The sequence below is a fragment of the Hemitrygon akajei genome, chromosome 9 (assembly GCF_048418815.1).
Source record: "Hemitrygon akajei chromosome 9, sHemAka1.3, whole genome shotgun sequence".
NCBI classification, from domain to species: Eukaryota; Metazoa; Chordata; class Chondrichthyes; order Myliobatiformes; family Dasyatidae; genus Hemitrygon; species Hemitrygon akajei.
Window position 1 is genome coordinate 72,781,938 of NC_133132.1, and position 23,954 is coordinate 72,805,891.

The 23,954-nt window shown below is 38.0% G+C and overlaps 1 protein-coding gene across 2 annotated transcripts in view; it reads left to right on the top strand.

Annotated features, from left to right (window-relative positions):
* The window catches only part of ahi1 (Abelson helper integration site 1), a 182,793-nt gene that overhangs the window by 126,695 nt on the left and 32,144 nt on the right, over window positions 1-23,954 (top strand). For both annotated transcript variants that reach the window (XM_073056315.1, XM_073056316.1), the window contains 2 exons: window positions 3,804-3,862; window positions 16,965-17,033. In XM_073056315.1, the coding sequence (XP_072912416.1) occupies window positions 3,804-3,862; window positions 16,965-17,033 (128 nt within the window). The remainder of the gene's footprint in view (window positions 1-3,803; window positions 3,863-16,964; window positions 17,034-23,954) is intronic.

Sequence of the window (23,954 nt, forward strand, 5' to 3'; positions counted from 1 at the left end):
GAAACTCATCACAATAATGGAGAGAAAATTAATTTGTTGATACATATGAGAAATATCAGTTAAGTTTAGGAAAAGGTAAACGTTTAAAAATTCTTACATACTGTGTTCTAAGCAGAACTTGCCTTCAATAAAAATGTAAGTATATGAACTTAAACCAAAGCAAAATAGATTTTAAAATAATCTTAGCTTCTACCTTGCCTACTTGACCTTCAATTCCCATTGAAATCAGTTCAGTCCCAGTCTACTACAAGAGAGTCGTAGCAGAAGTCCAATGTTTCAGATCAGTCAATATGTACCAGAACTCTGAATTTCACGGAATTTTTGGTTATTTAAATAGAGGAATACTGACGGTTCCATTTAAAACCACTGACAGAACCCAGCACATTTTAGCCCATTGAATATATGAGCACATTTGCCTATGCTGAAAAAGTTCACTGCACTTGCATTTGCTGGTGGGTACAAATGCCAGGCATTGTTGTCGTGTCATTTTCTGCTTTTATTACATCCACTACTGTTGAATTTTTCACAACATAATCTGAATTGAGCTAATCAACAGAATTTGGTGTGAAATTGCTTTATCAGAGGGACACCAACATTTACCTTGTTTGCATCTACATTTCAAAACCCAATTGTTAGGCAAGAAAATTGAAATATATGTTAGTAGGAATATATTGTACATTGATGTTATGTTCCCTTAATTTATAAATTCTTAACACCTACCCATCCACCAAATCTTTACAAAGAAACTATTAACATCATTGAATGCATCTAGGATTATCTGTAGTGATGGCTTATTTTAAGGGTAGTTTCTTCTAATTTTCAGCTTTATTACTGTTGGATTTGCATTCCTATTCTGGCAAACTGAATAGTTAACTTGGAAGTGTGCTACAAAGTTGTCATCCAATTCAAGAAGCTTGATTACATCACGAACCACAGAAGGTTTCAAAACTTCTCTTAGCTGATGTTGTGCCATAGTTTTGCGGGTCGCTATCTAAGGCAACTATTGTTTAAAATATATATAATCTTCCTTTTTTCCGTTAGGATTTTTTTAATCTTGTCTCCCCCACTGAAGTTTTGCTGTTTGATATTCATTGGTTAATTGGTATCACATGACCAGAATGAGTAGTTTTCTTCCTTTTTTTTAATTAGTAGACTGATTATCTAATTTATCTCATACTTTGGTTTTGATAAGTTAATCAATATTTGACTGTATTGCTTAATAACTATCTATCCTACTTCTATGATACTTCAGGACAGAAGAAAGAGAGGGAAAATTGATAGTTTCTAATGTACGCTAGAAAATTAAGACTATTTAAAATGTGTTGACAATACCTTTTTTAGAGGAAATCTTCATTTTTCTAAAATGTACAGATTGACATGTTGAGTTTCCTTGTTGGAAAAGCCTGTGATATGAGATTAAATAAGTGGTCATAGGCCAGTTGCCAATATACTTTCAAAATCAACATACTTTGTAATTCTGGATGCTATTCCCGTGCCTGATACAGAAATTAAATTTTAAGTACCAGTCAGAACTTATTATCGCAGCTTTCCTGAAGTTAACTGCTTGAGAAAAAAAATGAATTCACAACAGCTTTTCAGAGTGGTGCTAGCTGAGACCATTGGTTTTTTTTGCATATTAGGCACTACTATTGTCAATGGTTCAAATGTCTTAAATTATTTACTCTTCAGAAAAAAATACTTAATATTGTCTGCATTTTCATTAATAGTATACTAAGTATGTTTCTGCAATATGTTATAGAAGATGGTAAGTCTAATCTTGCTTTGGTCTGTGGCAGTTTTATTTTTTATTTTTTTTGTTCTTTAATTTCAATTATTGTACACAGCTGACAAGACAACAAAGTAAATTGCTTTGGAGTCTGTTCCCCTGTTGCTTTTAGGTTTGTGACTTAGAAATATGCAAATCTGGAAAATAGAATTTTCATCTAATTTCTTGAACTCATAGCACCCAGTGCCCAACATCCTTACCACACTTCACTTGTGGAGAAACAATTGGCTTCTATTGAATTTTTTCTGACATAGCAGTGAAGGTCAGGAAGTTCAGACATAGTTCTGCATCCTTCTACTCCATGATGGTAAGAGCAATCAATGAAATTTGTCTGCTTCTGAAAATTAGATAACTTTTTCATAATTCAGTTTAAGTGAACTATAAGCCTTGGCTGTGAAGGGCCACATTGAAAATGAAATGAGATTGAGCATAAATAATACCAAGTTCACTGTCCATGGTAGATTTTATTTCTTATTTTATTTTGGAAAAAAATAATCCGTGGAGCAATCCGATCATTAACAAGTCAACCCAGAGTTGAATTGATTAAAACATTTGAAAAGATAATTAACAAAGCAGTGAGTTGCTCTGTGGCATTGTCAGTAAATTTCCTTTGCAGTGTCTTTTTATGTATTTAAACAGCAAATACATATTTGGTGTTGAATGAAGGTTGGCTACACATAACGTCCAACTGTGATTATTTTTCAATGCTGCTTGTATCTTTTCATTTTTGTAGAAAAGATGGGTGATACTACAAAAGGCTAGGTTTCTTCTGCTCAATAACTAACAAGAGTCTCAAAGCTGAAAATGAGGCTAAATGATATTATAAAGTCTGCAGTTTCATAGTCTGGAATTAAAATTCCGTCTGAGAAACTCTTCTCTATCCCTTCCCCATTTGCATGAATCAAATATATTTGAATATATCTTCCCCATTTGCCTGAAACTATTCCTGTTGGATTAAAAACAAAATGTAAAACATTCAGGTGGCTGTGTTCACTTTGCAATATCTTATCTACTGATCCTTAACTTCTCCAACTCCAATCCTTACCAAAGTCAGAATTAGCTATGTTGGGGAGAAGAGAGAAACTCTATTTAGGGAGGAGAGAAGAAAAGAGATTGCTTTTACTCAGGAAAGGTTGGCGAGAGAATGAAGGAAGGTATGTGCCATCCTTTTGTTTGCCTTCAACATACCACATCAGCCAGTGATTGAAGAGTGAGGACTTGACACTTGGTCAACAAAGCAACAGTGCTATCCTAGTGAACCAATAAGCTACTGTCTAACTCTCAGTTTGGGTTTTACCTGAACCTCTTAGCTACAGGCCTCATCATGGATGAAAAAATTGACTTCTAGAGGTAAGTTGAAAATAGTTGCTTGAGCAACACCTGAAAAAGTGTGGCATTAAGGAGCCAGCCAAAATTGAAGTCAATAGGCATCAAAAGAAAAACACACCAACGAGTGAAGTCATTCCTCACATAAAGTAAGTTGTGTTTATTGGAATTTATTCATCCTAGTCCAGGATATCACTGCAGAAATTCCTCAGGGTGATGCCCTAATCATCTTTAGCTGCTTCATCAGTAACCTTTGTTCTATCATAACGTGAGAAGTAGGAATGTTGGCTTATGATTGGTTAAAGTCAAATTCCATCATAACTTCTCAATAAATGAGGTAGTTTATTCTTTCGTGCTATGTCCTTGTGTTAGACTGATTGCTACTTTTCTTCCAGAGATGGAACAACTAAAGAGGCAGAATTATCCTCCTTGACTTCTGCCATTAAAAAATTTACTGGCTCTTATAGATCATCACCACTCAAGCATTGGAACAGGAGAGCATGTTTTCTATACTTGTCCCATCACCATCTCTGATTCCAAGAAGATGCTGTTTTTCTCTTTTTCTATTAAGAGTTTTGTTGAATTTGAATTATGGGTTATAACTAGCATGCTTTAAGCAGAAAAGATTATGAAATCTGGACATTATCATTTCCATACATATGCTATGATTAATGTGTTTTTCTTTCATTAGGAAGATTCAGTCCTGTGGGGCATCGTTTTATTAGACCACCTTCAGTCAAGCTTGAGATGGTATGACTTCTGAATTCACTTCCAAAATTTGTAACTGAGTAATCTCATTAATTTCAGCGTGTTTGCACCCTTTATTTCTTTCATTGGTTTTGTGTCAAATGAATGTTTCATGACCATCACAGATTCAAGATTCATTTACTTGCACTGATTGAAAAGGACATGTGGCTTTCATGTCTGGAATTGTATTTTCTTAAAACATTTGCAGCTCAATTTTATAAACTTCTTTGATGCCATGTTTTATATTTCCTTTTTGTAGGTAATGTAATTCCTTTTTTAGTTCTGTCAATTTTCTCCGCTTTCTTCACTAGCTTCAATCTCAATTCTATCTATAGATGAATGCTTTGCCAAATTTAATTTTTTTATCCTTATCCTCCTTGTTACTTCCCATGTTACCCATATTTGTTTCCTTCCTGCACTTGTTATATTTCCTTCCCAGCTAGTGTTTCATTTTTTCTAATACTTTAATCTGTTCTATGCCTAATTTGTTTCCATATTCCTCTTCCTCTACTCTATTCCTGTGCAGTCGTTCACCAGCTTTGCATTTCTGCAGTATGATGTATACTCTAACTGTTGCAACTGCTTCTTTAATCAGTTAAGTGATCTATTTTTCTAATGTTATGTCATAGCAGGTTTACACTTTATTTATTCTAACTGCAGAATTAATGGAACAATACTTGCCATGTAGGATTTCAATTAGTCTAGGCCCTGTAGTTAGAGGCAATCTTCACTGGTGCATAAAGTTCCTAATAGGATTTATGTTCCTGAATGAATGGGGTTATGCACATGTATATATAGTTCCCTACAGCCCTTGCAATAAAGAAGGAAGAGAGATTTATGTGGTTGTGGAGGGTTTTGACAGAGTGAAGCTATTTTATTTATTTAGGTGTTGGTAAAGATAATTTATTAAAGAAAATTGACATTGAGAAATTGAGTGACATTAAAGGGAAGAAATTTGAGATAAGCTTGCATAATAGTGACATTATCAAAGTAAACTGTTTTTCATGGGAGCTCTGACAAACCATGTAAGAAGATATTAACAAATGAGAAGTAAGTTTTTAAAATTTCATAACAGAAGAGAGGAGTATAAAGAAGTAGAAAGATTAAAAGTTGAGATGATTCTTGGGGCTTAGGCAGCAGATGGCAATGGTGGAGCAATAAGCTTTATGGATGCCAAAATTGAGGGGATGAAGAGATGTTGGAAATTGTAATGCTGGAAAAATTCCACAGGTATGGAAGAATAGGGACAAGTACAAATAAAATGAAGGTTTTAAAAATATGCAGGCAGAAGTGGACTAAGACTCTATACAAGCTAACAAACATAGACGGAGGGTGTTAAGTATAAAAGGGTCACTCTGCTGTATGCTAGGGGAAAAATCATTGGCAGTACTCCTCCATACCTCTTACCAGTGGCCATAGAGCTGTTTCCTACATTGCAAAGTGAATTCTGTCCATCTGAAGACACAATGGGCATGATTATCACCCTGTGACAACCTCAAGAATATAGGGAGTAACACCAAACGTTTTGCAAGACTTTTTTTCACCTTATTGAAGCCTTTGATCCCATCAGCTGGGGGCAACTGTCTTCTCAGATTTTACTGCCTATTCACCTCCATCTTGTTTTTGAATCAGGATAACAATATGACTATAAAAGAGACAGTGTCAATAAAGACCAGAGAATATTGTAGCCTGAAAAAGCTAATTGTATGATGCATCTTGACAATATCCCAAAGAGCTTCACTTTTAGTGAAAGAGTAGGTTTTCTTTTTTAGGTAAAACACAGGTTGACCAAACACAGAACTCCCCGTACTTATAAAAACAGCAATGCAGGTGCTCCGAAGATAAAATTATTGGTTATCTGGGGAAAGGAATAAATATATATACTAAAGCTATTATGAACTCCATGGAGCATGTGGGGATCTTCCGATATCCAGGCATTCTTTCTTTCTTTCTTTTTTCTTTTTTTTTTCTTTTTCCATAGGGATATGTTAGGGGGGAGGGGGGAAGGGTTGATAATTTTTTTTTTCTCTTTCTGTAACCTATTTGAAAATTCAATAAAAAAATTTATTTTAAAAAAACAGCAATGCACTATTCATTTTACCTGAACAGTCAGAAATGTCTTCCATTTGAACATGTGGTATAAGGGTAGTATTTCCATCAACATGGTATCAATCTAAATTAGGTACTCATATTTTGGAAAGAGACATAAATCAATAAATTATGAGATGAATCCTGATCTTCATTTATGGTTGCACATTTCTCTTCTTATTCTGAAAATAATAAAAACACACTGCAGATATAGGAGATCCGAAATAAAATCAGAAAATTTTGGAAACAAGCAGCAGGTAAGTAGATATCTGTGGGAAGAGAAACAATCAAAATAATGTTCTCAGACCTGAAACATTAGCTCTGTTTCTCTGTCCACAGATACTGCATAACCTGCTGAGTAATTCATATCTTTTCCTGTTGTCCTTTCTCTTGTTATCTTAATTCATCTGAGTATTTTCTCGTGGTTCTGACCTCCTCTGCTGCATATTGAATGGGATAGAATTTCCCAAAGGGCAGGATTTCTCATTTCTGTCACAGGACTAGCAAGAGATGGAGAGTTCTGCTGACAATTGATAAAAATGGATTTTTTTTTTGTAAATATATGTAAGCTCTTTTGTATTTTCCATAGCAACTAACCTATGCATTTTTTGTGCTTTCATGTATAATTTTTCTTTCCTTCAGTTCACAGTAATTGTCAGTATAAGAAGTTCAAAACTTCACTGAATTCACACTCTTTTTCAAAAAAGCCCAACAGAGATATTTATCAAAACCTTTGCTTTCATTCATATTCAATGGTCTCTACCCAGGTTATAGACGAGAGCCAGTTCAATGAGTTCTGATTAAAAGTGGCACTTTATCCAATGTGCCTGAGAATCAAATATATTTTATCCAGGTTTTCTCCGTTATTTACCATGATGTTGCATCTAATTAGTTTTTTCAGGATGTGAGAAATGCTGGTCTGATCAACATTTGTTTTTCCATAATCATTTGGTTCTTGCAAAGGTGGTGTGAGCTTTTGATGTGTTTATCATGAAGGCATTCCTATAATGCTGTTGAGAAGATAGTTAGACCAAATGAAATATATTTTCAAGTTGAGGTGAACCTGCAGGTTGCATATTTCCATGATCTTTTACAGAAATGCCACCAAAGTTCATGAAATAGGTCAGACACCATTTCAGCAGGATGACTCAGACAAGATCTTTCCCAGTACTTGTGCCAGTACTTCAAAACTGAATGACACACATTTAATTCTCTGAGTTGCCTCACTTGATTGTAATTTTGATGTGTTTCAGATAATAATCCAGGGATTGTTGTACTTGGAGATTCTGCATATTAGTTTTGATCTTTTGCTTAGATTCCCTCAGAACATCCTCATTGCAAGTTTGGCCTTTACTGGAGCTGATATATCTGTTTAAACTAATTTCTTCCATCAATCTTCCCAGTAGAGTGAAACATTGGATTGGAAACTGGAAAAAACTCATGATAAAAAAAATTATTTATAATTTCCCTCAATACGCCAGATGAAGATCTGATGATGTCATAGAGAACTGCTGCATAAAAACAGGCTCTTTGACCCATCCAGTACACCCTGATCTGTTTTTCTGCCTAGTCCAATCAACCTGCAACTAGACTACAGGCCTCCATACCCTTCTCATCCATGCATCTTTCAGTATCAAATATATCTGCAATAGCCAGACAACTCGTGAGGTTTCTTGAAAATGCAACATTGTCTTTATTACATTTTAACCTTGGACTATGTACTCAAGTCTCATGTTCCCAACTCTGTAAGGTGCCTGTAGAGGCTAAATCACTGGATATATTTAAAGCGGAGGTTGATAAGTACAGGTACTTAATCAGTAATTAGGTCAAAGAATATGGGGAGAAAGCAAAAGAATGAAGTTGAGAGAGAAAACAAATGAACCACCGTTGAATGGCAGAGCAGACTCAATGGCCTAGAGATAGTATCATTCCCAGGAATAAAGAAGTTCCCTGTGTTGACTGAAGTCAACTGTTTTGCTCTTGCATTATTGAAGAGTTTCTCAGTAATATTTAAGAACCGGGCAAGAAGAGAGTAAAATATTTTTGATAGGTGCTCTATCACCTGCGCAACCTAAGGAAACTAAAAGTGTATAACAGGCCAGTGGTTATTTAGCTCTTGGATTTTAATGCCGCCTTTGAAGGATAATATGCAGACCTAGCAATGAACTTATTTCTTTTCTGCTACTTCTGTTCATGTTCCAAAAACAACAATATCGCATTTGCTGAAGATCCTTTGCAGTTTAGATGACCCATTCTGAAAATATTTTAAAATATCAACATGTTTACATTAGTTATTCTTTTAAAGTAAATGACTTGTTACTTTGTGTGAAGCTTCCTAAAAATTAGGCATCTGTGAATAGTTCACTAATTTTAGATTAATTATATTTAGCATGTTGTAGAGTCTACAAAGAGGAAGTTTAAATTTGAATGAAGTATTAGCAGTGGAATTGGCAGAACGGGCTTGATCACATTGAAATTTGACAATGGTTCTGATCATAATGGTTAGCATTCAGCATATCAGTGAGACCAGAATTTCCACATATTCACAGTGAAATACTGAAATCTGTGACTTACAGATATTTGGAAGACCAAATTTATCATTTTACTGTGCTGCTGGGCTCTGCCTGAAGTTGAATGATTCTCTCATTGTTGCTGGGAGTTCTTGGTACTGTGGTGCAGTATCACTGTAGGTATTGTAAGACAAAGATATTTTAAAGAATACTTTTAAGGTTGGATTTTAAATATCTCTGAACATTGAGTACATTTAAAACTATGCAGGTCTCACAAACAGCAAAACACTACCTCTACTTTTGTCCCAATTAAAGGCAGACAGGAGTATTTTTGGGCAGGGCTTCTGCACTTCAGAATCAGAATCAGGTTTATTATCATCGGTATGTGACGTGAAATTTGTTAACTTAGCAGCAGCAGTTCAATGTAATACATAATCTAGCTCCTCAAAGCCCATTTGCTCTCACTACAACTCACTGGATTGCAGAGTATCAGCAATTTAAGCCCTCCACCTGCAGTCCCATTAAATATCAGCATGAAAAATGTTAATACCAGACACTGAGTTTTGTCCTTCAAGGTCTCATGCAATATCTCCAATGTAGTAGAGAAAGAAAACTACCATTAATTCATTAATTATGTAGCAGCTAGGATATTACTGACTATTGAGATACTTTATAATTCTAATATGCAACATTTTACATCCAGCGATGTTCACATTGTACCATTTTTATTCATTCACATGCTTGCAAGCTACAAGATCTAAAATAATAAATTTCAATTTATCACTGTTGGTCTCAGAGTAATTAAATATCCTTTAGCACTCTGTCTGCATCTTGAAATACCTTGGCTGTAGATATATGGAAACATTTCAATGTGAGGGAATATGGACTTATGAAGTTTTTGTAGTGTAAAAGGAATAAAATAAATCAGTACATAGAAGGCAGTTGTTCTTTGGTGTTACGCAGCTGACATATAGTGACAAATTTCACCAGTGACAATAAAGATAATTATGACTTACAATGATAACATTATGAGCACAAATAAAATGATAATGTAAGTCAAATTCTATTAAACAGAGGTGGATTTTACTGATTCTTCACTGCTTTACATCAGTAGTTGATTGGCCTACTTTGTTGAAGTATCTCAGGCACAAAAGGTTCTGCAGAAGCTGGAAATGTTGAGCAATACACACAAAACGCTGGAGGAACTCAGCAAATCAGACAGCATCAATGGAGCAGAATAACTGTTGGCATTTTGAACTGAGACCTTTCATCAGGATTGGAAAGGAAGGTGGGGACGAGGAAGAAGTACAAGCTGACAGGTGATGGTGAGGTCAGGTGAGGGGGAACATGGGTACCTGGGTGATTGGACAGGGGTTGGGGGTGGTGAAGTAAGAAGCAGGGAGATGATATGTGGAAGAGAGAAGGGGCTGAAGAAGATCAAATGTAATAGAAGGGGCAGTGGACCATGGAAGAAAAGGAAGGAGTTGGGGAACTAGATGGAAAGGGAGGTGATGGGTGGGTGAGTTTTGTTGAGGTGTCTGCACCTTTACCAGGAATTAAAATGATATCTGCAGAATATTAATTTTAGAACAAAGTAAATAGAATTTTCAGTGTTCCTCTTCCTGTTTTACAAAGGTGAAATTCTGAGGAGTTTTGATAGCATACACCATGAGAATATTTTCTCCAATGGAATCTAGAACTAAGAACATTGTCGTAAAGAATAAACTGCTGTGTAATGAGATGAAGAAAAGCATAGCAGGTTTATGATTACTGATGTTCTTTTCTCGAGAATTTTGGTTACTTTTGCAATGGAACAGCCAAAACAAAGACGGTGCACAGTCTAATTGTACAACTTGGCATAGTTCCCACCAGCATAGCTGACAGAAAGCAGGTGGCTTTAATATTACCTATAGCTTAGACACATTGTCAAACAATATTAGTACCCAACAGAAATGCCTAGAATCTTAGTACAGTGGAATTAGAAAATGTAAACTTTTAAAATGCAATGCCTTTTTTTACTATCTGCTGGCTTACTGTCCATTCTATTGCACTATACTCAGAAAAATGTTGTCTATTAATTAAAAAATGGAACCCTCAGTAAATAAAATCCAAACTCATTCTGAGTTTGTACAACTTTATCAGTGTTTCTCACTAACAAAAAGTATGCTTAATGAGATGAAGTTCCTGATGTTTGTAAGACTGACAGCTCATCCCTGATTTGGAATGGTTCAAGCTGTGCACATCCTTCAGAATTGACACCTACAGTTGAGGCAGTATGGTTTTCATTTAAATGTGGTTGGCTACTTTTATTTGCTCTTTATGTGCATTTGGCATGAAAAATGTAGAAGAGCAGTGTGTTGCTGCAGTAGTCAACATAGTTTGCCTCACAGCAGGTACTTCTGCGAAATCTGCATATTCCCTGTGACCTGTGAATTTCCCCTTGGTATTCCAGTTGCCTCCCAACACCATAAAGACATGATTATAGGTTAATTATGTCCTTTAAATTATCTGACAAAAAAACATTTTAAAAGAGTCGAGGGGCATATGTGAATGTCAGAGGGCTAGAGAAGGTGAGTGAAACCAATGGGATTCTTTTGCTCGGAGCCGTCACTGGCCAAATGCGCTTAACTTCTTTCCCATGTGGCAATAAGGATGTAAATGGCAACTAGACCAATGCTAGGATCCATAAGATTAATGTGTGGAAGAAATGAGTCAGGAAACTAGTGCAGTAAGACTGGCTCCCAGAAGTCAAGCCAGGTTGGTAGGTCTGTGGAACAGGATTGTGGGGTGTTCAAGTTGGGTAGCAATGTTGAGTCCCTCAGAAGGAAAGAAGTACTTGTAAAGAGATTTACAAGGAATGATCAATGAAGCCCTGAATGATCAGTGGGAATAGAGTGACCACTTCAAATATCAGGGTGGTTTGTGAAAAGAACAACCTTGGAGCAGTTGAAAAAGAGTAGAATTTGAGGGTGGACTCAGATCCCAGAAGGCAGCCAAAACTCTGATGCATGTAATTAAAATTTAGGTTGCACTAGTGTGATTACATAGAAAGTGCTAGGATATATTGAGAGTCAACTGGGAATGGAAAAAAAGTAATTAGCATGGATAGAGTGATACCAACTTTGTCAATTGGTAACTTATCCCTAATTCTGTGAACTAGTTAAAAGGCAAACTGGTGGTGGCCTTAAAAATGGAATTGTAGATGGAGTCATTGCCAAGGCTTGTAATATCCAGGAAGCACAGAAATTAGTTGCAGTTAGAGCTCTCAACAGTATATTATTGAAATGGAAAACTGGATCTCTCAACAATCTCGGTACCAGAAACTATATCTCTTGGACAATCTACCTGGCCTACAAAGAGATTTCAGGCTATACTTAATCTAAAAACAGAATGCTAGCATCTTGAAAGGGCAGAAATAAAATAATGATGAAGCTGGGGGAAAGATCCATGATCGAGGAAGAAATGCACTTGAATCTGGATTAGACTGAAACCAAAACTGATCAATGTTACTTAAAATGTGAGCAGCTAAGCTGCAGGTGGGAAACATTATGCTGTTGTACAGTTTTGAAGTGTTGCCTTAATATTAATGTTTCAGGGATTTGGAAATCAAATGTGAGAGATGAAATGCACACCAAGAAAGATGAAGCACAGGCATGATTAGAAGGTGGGCAGTGAAGATTTTGCAATTAATGTATTTGGGGCTCAAATTTATCCATAATTGGAATTAAGGGGACAAACAGTGGACATGAGATAAAGGAGGAAAAGGCCATTGATGATTCTTACAACCTGAGAATAGAGCAATGCTATAAATTCCATTGGGAGCTGACCATTTTGGAGCTTAAGAAGATTGTTCAACCAGCAAAGCTATGTGTTCTCTATCCATCTGTCAAAGTGTGATAGTTGCTGTCTATCATCAGAGGGAAAGGGGAGTGTGGTATGACAGGTGGAGAGGAGTAGGCTGATGTGTTATTATTCAAGCTTATGATGAGCCTCATTTTAACAGTACACTAGGCCACAGGAAAATAGGTCAGCCCTAGGAATGGGGTAGAGAATTAAAGTGATGTACAACTGGAAACTCAGGGTCAGTAACCTGGTCGTTTATCTGTGCATGTTGCAGCATTGTAGATTCAATTGAATTCAGCAGCTTCTGGTTACGCACTCGGTCAGTGAATTGACTGATTCTGCTATAAAACATCCCTCTGCACTATTGGCTTGGTATATTTTGTCCAGTATTATTGCCTGAGCTGCTTGAGATTCCTCACAACTCTGCATTTTGCAGGATTTTTATTCCTTTGTTTCTGCTTATCTCTTAGTTTTTAAATGCTTTCATTAATGTTATTTCTGTCCTTATGCCCTCAAGAACCCATCAACTAGGTAATTTCAATGACAGATTTTCACCATGGCAATCCTGACCTCACCCTAACAGGGTATTCCCTTTTACCCTCCCCCACTCTATGCAACTTAAGTCACTGGTTTTCTTTTTCCACCTCCCCCCAGTTCTGTTTAACTATTTTCAGTTTGAAGCTCCTTCCACAGCTACTGCTTGAGTGTTTCCAGCATTTTTTTTTATTTCTCATTTCTAGCATTTGCAGCTTTTTTTAATTTTTACTCTCTTCATCTCTTCTCCTCACCCTTGTTTCTGTTACCCATATGGCAGCAGCAGATTATTCTGCACTATTATTTCAAGCCACTGATTTGACAATTAAAATGTGCAGTAATCAGTCTAGGCGAGATCTGAGAACACAGCTTTCTGAAGGCTGTTACTTCAGGTTTCTCATGCAATTTTCGTGACTACAGTGCAGAAGACATCCACCTGCTGCATTAGCCTCATCATTTTATGCAGGCTTACCAGTTGCAGTACCTCAGACAAGTCTTTAAGGCAGTCGAGCAAGCCATCCTTCCAACATCCTAGGCCATACAAACTGTTTCCAGCTGGCCAGAAAAGTGCATTGTATTCTGACAACAGTTCATTCACAGTCTGCTTTTCTGCAAACATTATTCTTCTAAAATAAAGATCTAAGGGGCATAGCTCTTGGGATTTACACCCAGGCACATATATCTGACCAAACCCATAGACTTAGTAGTTATCATGCAATGTCATTTTGCTATGCTCCTTCTCCTTAGTCGGCATGGTGGCTCTCAAGGGACCCATGAAGTCCAGTTACTTTAAAAATCAGCTTCGCCTTTGTATTTTTTTTAATCTACAGCATAATATTTTTAAGAATTTCTCATGTATTCATTTGAATTACAAACTTGTGGAAAATAATAACCATCAAGGATGTTTGTGGCCAATGTTGCATCGTAAACTTAAGCCACGTCATTACTTGCTATCTAATGTGGTTAGATACTCCTGGCTGTTAGCTTGTTGATCCCTGCTTAATACAAGGTTGTAAAACACAAGTCTGTTCTTGGGAGTGAGTCATATCACAATTGCAAACCCAGGCATACACCCGCTCTCTCTCAGTTGAAACTTCTCAGTTTAGTTTTAGCGATAGTACATATTGTGAGTAAGCACTTCCACTTCTGGGGGAATTCCTGGAATTATGTCCCTATGATGAAGCAGCACTGAGGGAGAATAGAAATTGAAAAGAGAAAAGAAGTAATGGAGGAAGATGCTGGAGAAGTTACTGTGCAGATAGAAAGACAAGTGGAAAATAAAAATGAATACAAGATATAATTGAAAGAGAATAAAATTGATTTATGAGAATGAAGAACCACTTGGGTGACTGTGCGAAAAGTACCCAGAAATGAAATCATGTATTAAGTTCTACTGGTTCCTTTAGAAAGAGCACCTGATGGGGGCAGGAGACCTGAATAATTAAAACACTGCTGTTTAAAGTTATGTACTTCAATACTTTCACAAATATTCTCACATTTTTTTCAAATAATAATGTTTTTGCCCTCAATAAAAGTAACAGTAGTTTCCTTAGGCATTTCATTTAATACCTCTTTTCCTTCATATATCTTAGCCCAGGAAATGGCATCTACTTTTTACTCCCAGGAAAATTTACTTTTACGTTATAGTCCTAGGTTCTAGTTCTCACTTTTGCAATAATGATTGAGATGTTCTAGAATTCAAACAACCTGCTATTGGAGAAGTAAGATTTGTAGGTTGAGGCTCCTCTAAGCTCTTGGAAAAGTTTTCATCTGGGTCAAAAGTTCTTGATTAGCAATATGAACATTAGTTTGAAGATTTTTTAGAAAAACAGGAGAGATTAAAAATGATAGCATTCTTCATAAAAGTCTAACATTCTGTACAATAAATAAAAAAATAAAAGTTATCACCACCTGTTCAAAATTCAAAATAAATTTGTCATCAAAGTACATACATGTCACCATATACTACCCTGAGATCTGTTTTCTTGCAGGCATTTACAATAAATACAAAAAAATCAATAAAATCAATGAAAACCTGCACACAAGATGGACAAATAACCAATATGCAAAAAGGCAACAAACTATGCAAAAACAAAAAGAAAAAAAATAGGTAAACAATAAGTATTCAGAAAGTCACTACAGTTTAAAAGTACATTGCTTAAAGGGAAAATATAGGCTGCAGATGTAGTTCAGAAGAGGTATATCTAGAAGCTTTGTGAGCAGCCTGTAAAACATCGCTTTATGTTACCAGCTCCATCTTGGTCACAGCTCACAGTGATAGTATTCTATCTCATGAGTTAGATAGTTTTAACTATGCTCCAAATACTCAGTAGGATGCTCTAAGATACTTGCATTCAGAATGTACATCTGCAGCATGGATTGTGAGCCTTTCACTTTATAAAACTTTGTAGCTGGTAAAAGGGTGGATATGACTACGAATTCATGTTGAAGGTAATCAGTCTCCAGGTCCAACTGCCCTTCACACTTATTCACTGGAAGAACCTGAACAGTTTTAGTTTTGAAACTCTTTCCATTAGTGTGGTCAACCTCATATTTGTAACAGTAGAACTCTTGACATACGTGTCAATAATCAAGTAGATAATCTTTGCCTTGTGGTTATAAATCCAATTCCAACCTTAGTGAAACAGGAATGGAAAAGCAGAATAAAAGATTATAAAATCTGCCACTTTGTCATAGAATGGACAGTTACTGTATGTATTCTCCTGTTTTGTTCAAGGTTTGTTTTGGGATGTTCTGTCTCCATTTTTTCCTTAATGCATGTCATTCTTTTCATGTTCAATTGTAGCCTCATTTTCTATTTCAACTCTATTGATAAACTCCAGGACCTTGCTGCAGGAGTTCCATTTTCCAGTATGGATCTCAGTGTACTAGTTTCACATTTCAAGTATCATAACAATATAAGTTTGCCACGCTAATGGAAAGAATTTCAAGACTAATATTGTTTTTCTTTAAGTTCAGGGTCTTCTAGTGAATTATAGTGTGAAGAAGTGGAGGAACTTGCAGGCTGATTCATCTGTAATACATTTTTTTGTCTAGAGTAGCAAGTCATGCTCAGCATTTACCAGTTCTCAGTTTCCATGTTGCAACCAAATGTCACGTTAAAACTTTAGGTTGGAGTTCAGCTCTGTTCATCTTCACTTTGAGACGTAGTGAGGCAGATTTGCTTCCCCAGAATCACAGCCTGCTTGCTCTAAGGCATACTTTCTGTTCCAGCACGGAAGGGCACTGCATTATATTGGGAGGCCATTGCAACATGTCAGCGTGATGTAGTGTAGTGCAGAGCCGTTCCCATCTCAAATGGCCAGCCCCTCATCCCATCTTCAATGGTTGTTTAGTAGATTCACAAAGTATCTAGAATACTTATTTCTGTGTAATTGAATTAAACTCAGCTACAACTCTGGGTATTGGCATGACATTTGTATCTAACATAGAAGCATAAACTGTAAAAACTGAACATGACTTACTACTCCAGAAATGTTGTTTTGTATTTCGCATTAGATAATGGAATTTCTGCAGCAATGTCCTGAAGTTTATAAAGAAAACTAAAATAGGAACATTAAAAAAATTAATTATTTTAAGATATTAAAATGCTAAAAGTTGGCAATTATAATTAAATATTTTTAAATGTATCAATATAGCAACTAAAAAGATCTATTTATCTTCTGTGGAGTTTGGCTTTCTAACCTTTGACTTCATTGGGTTATTGAACTTAGGATGGACTCAGCAGGCAGCTTCCTATCTTTAGAGCTGGGAAGTCTGTATAAAATCATCTTCCCTGTAGGATTCCTTAGAGAGTCCACTGGTAGAGCACAGCGATAGCCAAAAACACAACTCACGGAACAGAATAACAATCTGGTCTGGATTTTGTTAAAATCATAAAGTTCTTTGTGACGAAAAGTGTAAGAATCAAATACTTTGATATTTTTTCTAATTCTAAATATTAATCGAGGCAAATCTCAGAAACTATAGTGGTTCTAAAGTCTTCAGGTTGGAACAAAGGATATCATGTGATGAAAAAGGACATAATATTCTGATAACCATTTGCTGGCTTTCTAATGTGCCTCATATTTTGCATATAATGTTTCAATGTATGCTTTTCTTTCCTTTAGACTAATGCAAATCCTTCAATATCGTCAATCAAAGTAGAAGCTGATTCTAATGCACCAGTTGAAGAAACTGTAAGTAAATATCTATCACTTAAGAGAATATTCCCTGTAGCTTCATGTAATTGTTACTGTTGCCAGGTTTGGTTTTAATTCATTTTGCAGAATCCATGTGTCACTAGTAATGTTCTAATCACTAATTGTGGTGGGTATGAATCATGTTCTTCAGCTATACTGGGGCTCCCTGGGTTATGGAAATCTGACTTTACAAAAGTTTTCCCATAATTTTTAAAGATAATAAGATGTTTTGTATTCATTAATAACTGGATATAGCATAAATTCCGTTAGTTTGGGTGGTGGTAGAGTGAATATAGAAGATATTTAATAAAAAGAAATAAATAAATGTAACATAGAATGATATAAAGATAGCTACAGTAAACAGATATTTCTGAGTTACAGAACAATCAGTTTGCAGACAGTTCTCAGGAGCAGAACCCTTACATAATCCAGGAACTGCCTGTATTCGTAAGTCAGGATGGTTCATGACCTGGAGGGAAATTGACAGATGTTGTGATTTCCTTATTGTGCTTACTACTCTTATTCTTGCCAGTAAAAGGCACAAATTGGCCGATACATTCAAAGTACCTGGCACGGGTATCTGAATTGCATTTTGTAGATATGAAACACTGCATTCACAGTGTAACTGTGTTTTGTCCCAAATGATGTTCAATCAATTCAGTGTTGTTGGAGCTGCCTTCATTAAGGCATATAGAGAAATTTCTTACTTGTTTTTGACTTGTGTGTTGATGGGAATAACTTGTGTGTTGATGTGAGTTAGTTACCACAGGCAGCCTTTTCTCTCCCTTTTGTGACCATAATCTTTGTATGGTTGGTTCAGTTGTTTTCTTGGTCAGTGGTGATCCACGAGATATTTGATACAAAGGACCCAGTGATGATAAAGCCATTGGCTGTCAAGTGCAGCTTGTTAAAATCCATTATTGAGATGGTCATCATCTTGAACTCGGATGATCAATGTAAAATCATTGAAAAATAGAAGCATGTGATAGTTATTCAGCCCTTCAACCTTGTTCTGCCATAGAGACTATAAAGCTATAAGAAGCTCCTCAAGTCTGCCATTTATTAGTATCACAGCTGATCCACATCCACCCTTTCTAGGCCTGGCATCTCCTTCACAGCCACAGAATCTCCTGTCCATCCCTCTAACTGTTGAGTTCTGGCTCTGAGGCTCTGCAGGGAGGGGTAAAGCCAGGCACAGCGACAGTGATGTTGAGTCATCACTGTCGCTGTGCCTGGCTTTACCCTTCCCTGCAGAGTCTCGGAGCTGGACATACTGCCACTGGTCTGGCTGTTGCTGCTGTGGTCCAATGGGTCATCACCCCACAGCAGTATCCAAAGGGGTATACTTGTAGAGAATGGCAGTAGGAGAACCCTGCACTGACTGCTTACGCCCTTAACCTCTCCTGATGGTCACCCATCTACTATCTGAAGCCTGCACTCTGAATGTCATTACCTCATTAAAAGTTTCATCTATGAGGTTTTCACCCTCCCAGATGATCCTGGGTACATCCAGCTCCATTTACTTGACTTTGTCAGGCAGGAGCTGAAACTGGATGCACTTCCTGCAGATGTAGTCATCAGGGAGACTGTCAGGTACCCTGAGATCCCACATCTCACAGGAGGAGCATTAAACTGCCTTAACTAACATGCTATCTACACTTGTTATACCTCTCACTTCTCAAGTTGATGTTCTAGCCTGCACCTGTTCTTCCCTAAGCCTGTTGAGCCAAAGCTTGGTCACTCTTAACACCAGCCACTCTGTATACTCCTTGATTCATTTTATTAGCTCCTGCCGAGTCCCTACAGGATCTTTATGATTGCAGTCTGCCAAAACATTCTGAAAGACCCCAGCTCCTTTTAACCTTTGCACTTCCTCAGCAAGAAATGTCTTCTTACGATGATTGTAGCCCATTAAAAAGTTCCAAAAGGCCCCGAGCTCTTTTCAAACCTCATGCTGCCTTACCAATGAGTGTCTTCCTGCGATGATTACAGCCCACTGAAATACGGTCGGCCGTCCTTATTCGCGGGTTCTGCATGCGCGGATTCAACCAGCCGCAGGTCGGGAAAACCCGGAAGTTCTCTCTCCAGCACTCATCGTTTGAGCATGTACAGACTTCTTTTTTGTCATTAATCCCTAAACAATACAGTATAACAACTATTTACATAGCATTTACATTGTATTTGGTATTATAAGTAATCTAGAGATGATTTAAAGTACAGGCAGTCTTTAAGTCGGATTTGTACGCAAGTCGGAACAGGTACCGAGCTGCAAAGCATGTGTAACTGGGCCGTGAGGAAATTTTATGATTTGGTGATATGAAACGATGAATTAGCTGCACCTTTCCTCATTCCCTGTCACGCCCACTGTTGAACTTGAACGCACAAGAGGTCATTAGTCGGTCATTAACCTACAACTACTCGATGAGTAAAAAACAAACGTTACTTGAGAGTTTCTTTGGAAGAGGTGGTAGGGGACATAAAAAGCCTAATGATGATGATAACACAGAGACAGCTGAGGCCGAGACTGCAAAAAAAAAGAAAGCTTCCTTCAACAGAAAATGCGACGAGTCGTACATAAAATATGGCTTTAATGCGACCGGTATCTTGCACGCTCCAAGCCCCCTGTGTGTGATATTGGAGACAAGCTGTCTAATGAGGCAATGAAGCCCTCAAAACTGCTTTGGCAGCTTGAGTCCAAGCACCCTGCACTTAAAGACAAACCCGTTGAGTTTTTTGAGCGGAAAAAGCATGAGCAAGCGAGACAGAAGGAAGTGCTGAGAGCCACCACCTCCACAAATGCTGCTGTTCTGAGAGCGTCGTACTTAGTGGCTAGCCATATTGCTAAGGCTAAGAAGCCTCTCACTGTTGGTGAAGAATTGATTCTGCCTGCTGCCAAGGACATGTGCCATGAACTGTTGGGAGAAGCTGCAGCTAACAAGATGGCACAGGTTTCTCTTCCAGCTACCACAGTTTCAAGGAGAATCGATGACATAGCGGAGGACATCGAAGCACAGCCAGTTGTTGGAACGGCTTAACGAGTCACCATGGTATGCTATCCAGGTCAACGAGTCTACCGATGTCGACAACAAGGCAATACTGCTGGTTTATGTGCCATGTATATTTCAAGATGATGTGCATGAGGATATGTTGTGTGCACTGCAGAACTGGGGCAGAACTATTCAAGTCTTTGAATGACTACATGTCAGGCAAACTGGACTGGTCATTCTGTGTTGGAATATGCACAGATGGGGCTGCATCTATGACTGGATGGCTGTCTGGTTTCACTACCCGAGTCACAGAGGTTGCTCTTGAACGCCAGTCTACACACTGTGTCATATACAGGGAAATGCTGGCTAGTGGAAAAATGTCACCTGATCTTAACAGTGTATTGAGTGACGTCGTTGAAGATATCAATCACATCAAAGCAAAAGCCCTTAGTTCACGTCTGTTTGAGCAGCTTTGCGAGGAAATGTATGCAGAGCGCAAGCGCCTTCTCTTTCACACTGAAGTCAGGTGGCTATCAAGGGGGAGAGCCCTGGCCTGGGTTTTTGAGTTAAGAGAGCCGCTACAGAGATTTCTTTCAGGAGAAAAGTCACCATTGGCAGCACACTTCAGTGACGAGGAGTGGATAGCAAAACTCGCTTATCTGTGTGACATCTTCAGCCTCCTCAGTGAACTCAATTTGTCTCTTCAGCGGAGAATGACAACTGTCTTCAAGTTGGCAGATAAAGTGTCTGCTTTCAAAGCCAAACTGGAACTGTGGGGACGGCGAGTGGCCAGGGGCATATTTGACATGTTCCCAACATTAGCTGGGATTTTGGGAGAGACTGAGGCTGCACCGTCCTTCTCACAGCTGGTGTGCGATCACCTGTCTTCACTGTCGACAGAATTCGAACGTTACTTCCCAACTGCAAATGACCCAAGACATGCAAAGGAATGGGTCTGTGATCCATTTGTGTATGTCCCCAGTGAGTCATCCATGTCAGCACAGGAAGAAGATCAACTCCTCGAGCTTGCAAATGCCGGTGGGCTGAGAAGTATATTTGACATAACATCTCTGCCGGCATTCTGGATCAAAGTCAAGGCTGAATATCCTGAGATAGCCATGAAAGCGCTGAAAACGTTACTTCCATTTCCAACATCATATTTCTGCGAAACAGGTTTTTCTGCAATGAATGCAACGAAAACTAAATTGCGGAATAGTCTGGACATAAGGAACCCTCTTCGAGTATCGCTGTCTCCCATCACCCCTCGATGGGACTGTCTTGTTGCAGGGAAACAAGCCCAGGGCTCCCACTGATTCAGTGATATTGGTGTGTTGCAGTGATTTTATATGTTCATACAAGGAAAATATGCTCTGTGTGTTTAATATCCAAACATTACTTAAAATGTTATGATGCTGTTGACTTATAAGTGACTTATAATTGACATCACTATATTCGTGCGAGGAAAATATGCGCTGTGTGTTTAATATTAAATTCGTTAGATAAATCTTTTAGACCTTTTAGAAACAAAATGGAGTGTATTAGCCACTTATAAGTGACTTATAGTTGACTTATCACCTATATTCCGGTCGTGATTAACACCGCCCCCCCCCCCCCCAACCCTTCGGCCGGTCTGCAAGAATATTAACAATATTAAACCAGTCTGCAGTGCAAAAAAAGTTGGTGACCCCTGGGATATAGTATATATTTTACCTTTCCATGCATATAAATCACTTAAGAAACATATGTATTTAAATAATTAAACCACTGTGTTGCTTAGTAATAATTGTAGCTTTCATCGGGGCAGGGCCTTTCACATGCTCTATTCTCACTTTATCCCTTATAATTGTTCCGATATTTGACCGACAATAGCCTAATACTTTTCTAATGACCAATGGTGTTTCACCTCTTTCTGATGTCTTTATTATTTCCACTTTAGTTTGAATTGTGATAATTTTCTGTCAGGAGCAGAAACACTGCGGATTCAGCAGCAGCTGCAGGCGGCGGGTCCTGAGCTCCGCCAGGTCCTAAAGTCCACCCGCACTGAGACAGGTTAAATAAGGGACGAGCATCCGTGTTTTTTGGTATCCACGGCAGTTCCTGGAACCAATCCCCCGTGGAAAAGGAGGGCAGACTGTATTGCATAAGACCTTAAGACATAGGAATAGTATTAGGCCATTCAGCCCATCAAATCTGCTCTGCTATTCATGGCTGGTTTATTATCCTTCTCAACCTCATTCTTCTGCCTTCTCCCCATAACCTTTGATACCCTGACTAATCAAGAACCTCGCAATATCTGCTTTGAATATACCCAAATTTCACGTAACATGCCGGTGATAATAAACTTGATTCTGATTCTGACTTGGCCTCTATAACCATCTATGGCATTAAGTTCCACCACCGACACAACCTGCAAATTAACCTTTTGGGAATCCTACATGAGGTCTTCCAAGTCCCTTTGCACCTCTGATTTTTTAATTATCTTTCTGTTTAGAGAATATTCTAAGCCTTTATTCCTTCTACCAAAGAGCATGTTGACCATACACTTCCCTATACTGTATTCCATCTGCCATTTCTTTGCCCATTTTCATAATCTGTCTAAGTCCTTCACACTTCCTGCTTCATCAACACTACCTCACCTATCTTGGTATTACCGGCAAACTTGACCATCTATTCTTCTATCTGTGTTCATATTATCTATATAATGCTAAAATAAGTGGTCCCAACATCAACCCCTGCAGAGCACCACTAGCCACCAGCAGCGAATAATAAAAGGCCATCTTTATTCCCACCCTTGGCCTCCCACCAGTCAGCCAATCTTCTATCCATGCTGGTATCTTTCCTGTAATATCATCTGCTCTTGTTAAGCAGTCTTGTGTACAGTAGTTCATTGTTGCATCTGCTTCATTTTGGTACACTTAGGTATACCTAGTGTTACTCTTAGCCTGCTTTTTTTTTACATTGAATTAGTTTTGATGCCCTGTCTTGTCATAATGGTAAAGAGTGGGATATTTTGGTGCATTATATAAAAAAATAATTTGTATGTGTCAGATGTCTTATCCTTTAGCTTGGTGAGTCCAGCGTATTAACCTAACAATTTCGAAGAAAGTTTCAAATAATTTCAGAAAGCTCAGGGATCTGGAAATTAAAAATGATACTGAATAAGTTTACAGCATTTGGAAATGAATCAACAGAGTCAAAGTGCAAGAGTTTATTACATTGCAATTTAATTGTCAATGTGCCAAAAAATTCTACAATATTTTAGCAGGAGTAAAATTCAAAGTTCATGAGCTGGAAACTGTGCCTAACAGATGTAAGATTTGTTTTCTGAATCAAAGAAATGTTTGTTTACTGTATGTGGTACCTTTCATAACCCCAGTTTTGAAGAGCAGATGCTGTTATACTCAAGGAAGTACAGAGACAAATATGTGCTTACCAAGATTCACAGGATCTTTTATGTTCATCTAACAGAGTAAGTAGTTTTACAGATGAGCAAGGATATAATTGATCGAAGTTACAGGGAAGTAGTCACCCTGAAGTTGCAGGAGGCGAATAGCTGTGTGACTGTCAGGAGAAATGGAAATAGGCAGTTAGAGCAGAGCACCCCTGTGGCCATTCCCCTCAAAAGCAAGTATTCTGCTGTGATACTTTTGTGGGCATGGCGACCAGGTTACAGGCACACTCCATGGGTCTGTTACAGAAGGAAAAGAGAGAGAAGAAGGGAGTGGTAGTGATAGGGACTCGATAGTGAGGGGAACGGACAGGAGATTCTGTGGACGTGAACGGGACACCGGGATGGTATGTCGCCTCCCAGGTGTCAGGGTCAGGGATGTCTCATTTCACGTCCACAACGTTTTGGAGAGGGCGGGGGAGCAGCCAGATGTCTTGGTACATATTGGTACCAATGACATAGGAAGGAAAGGCAACGAGGTCC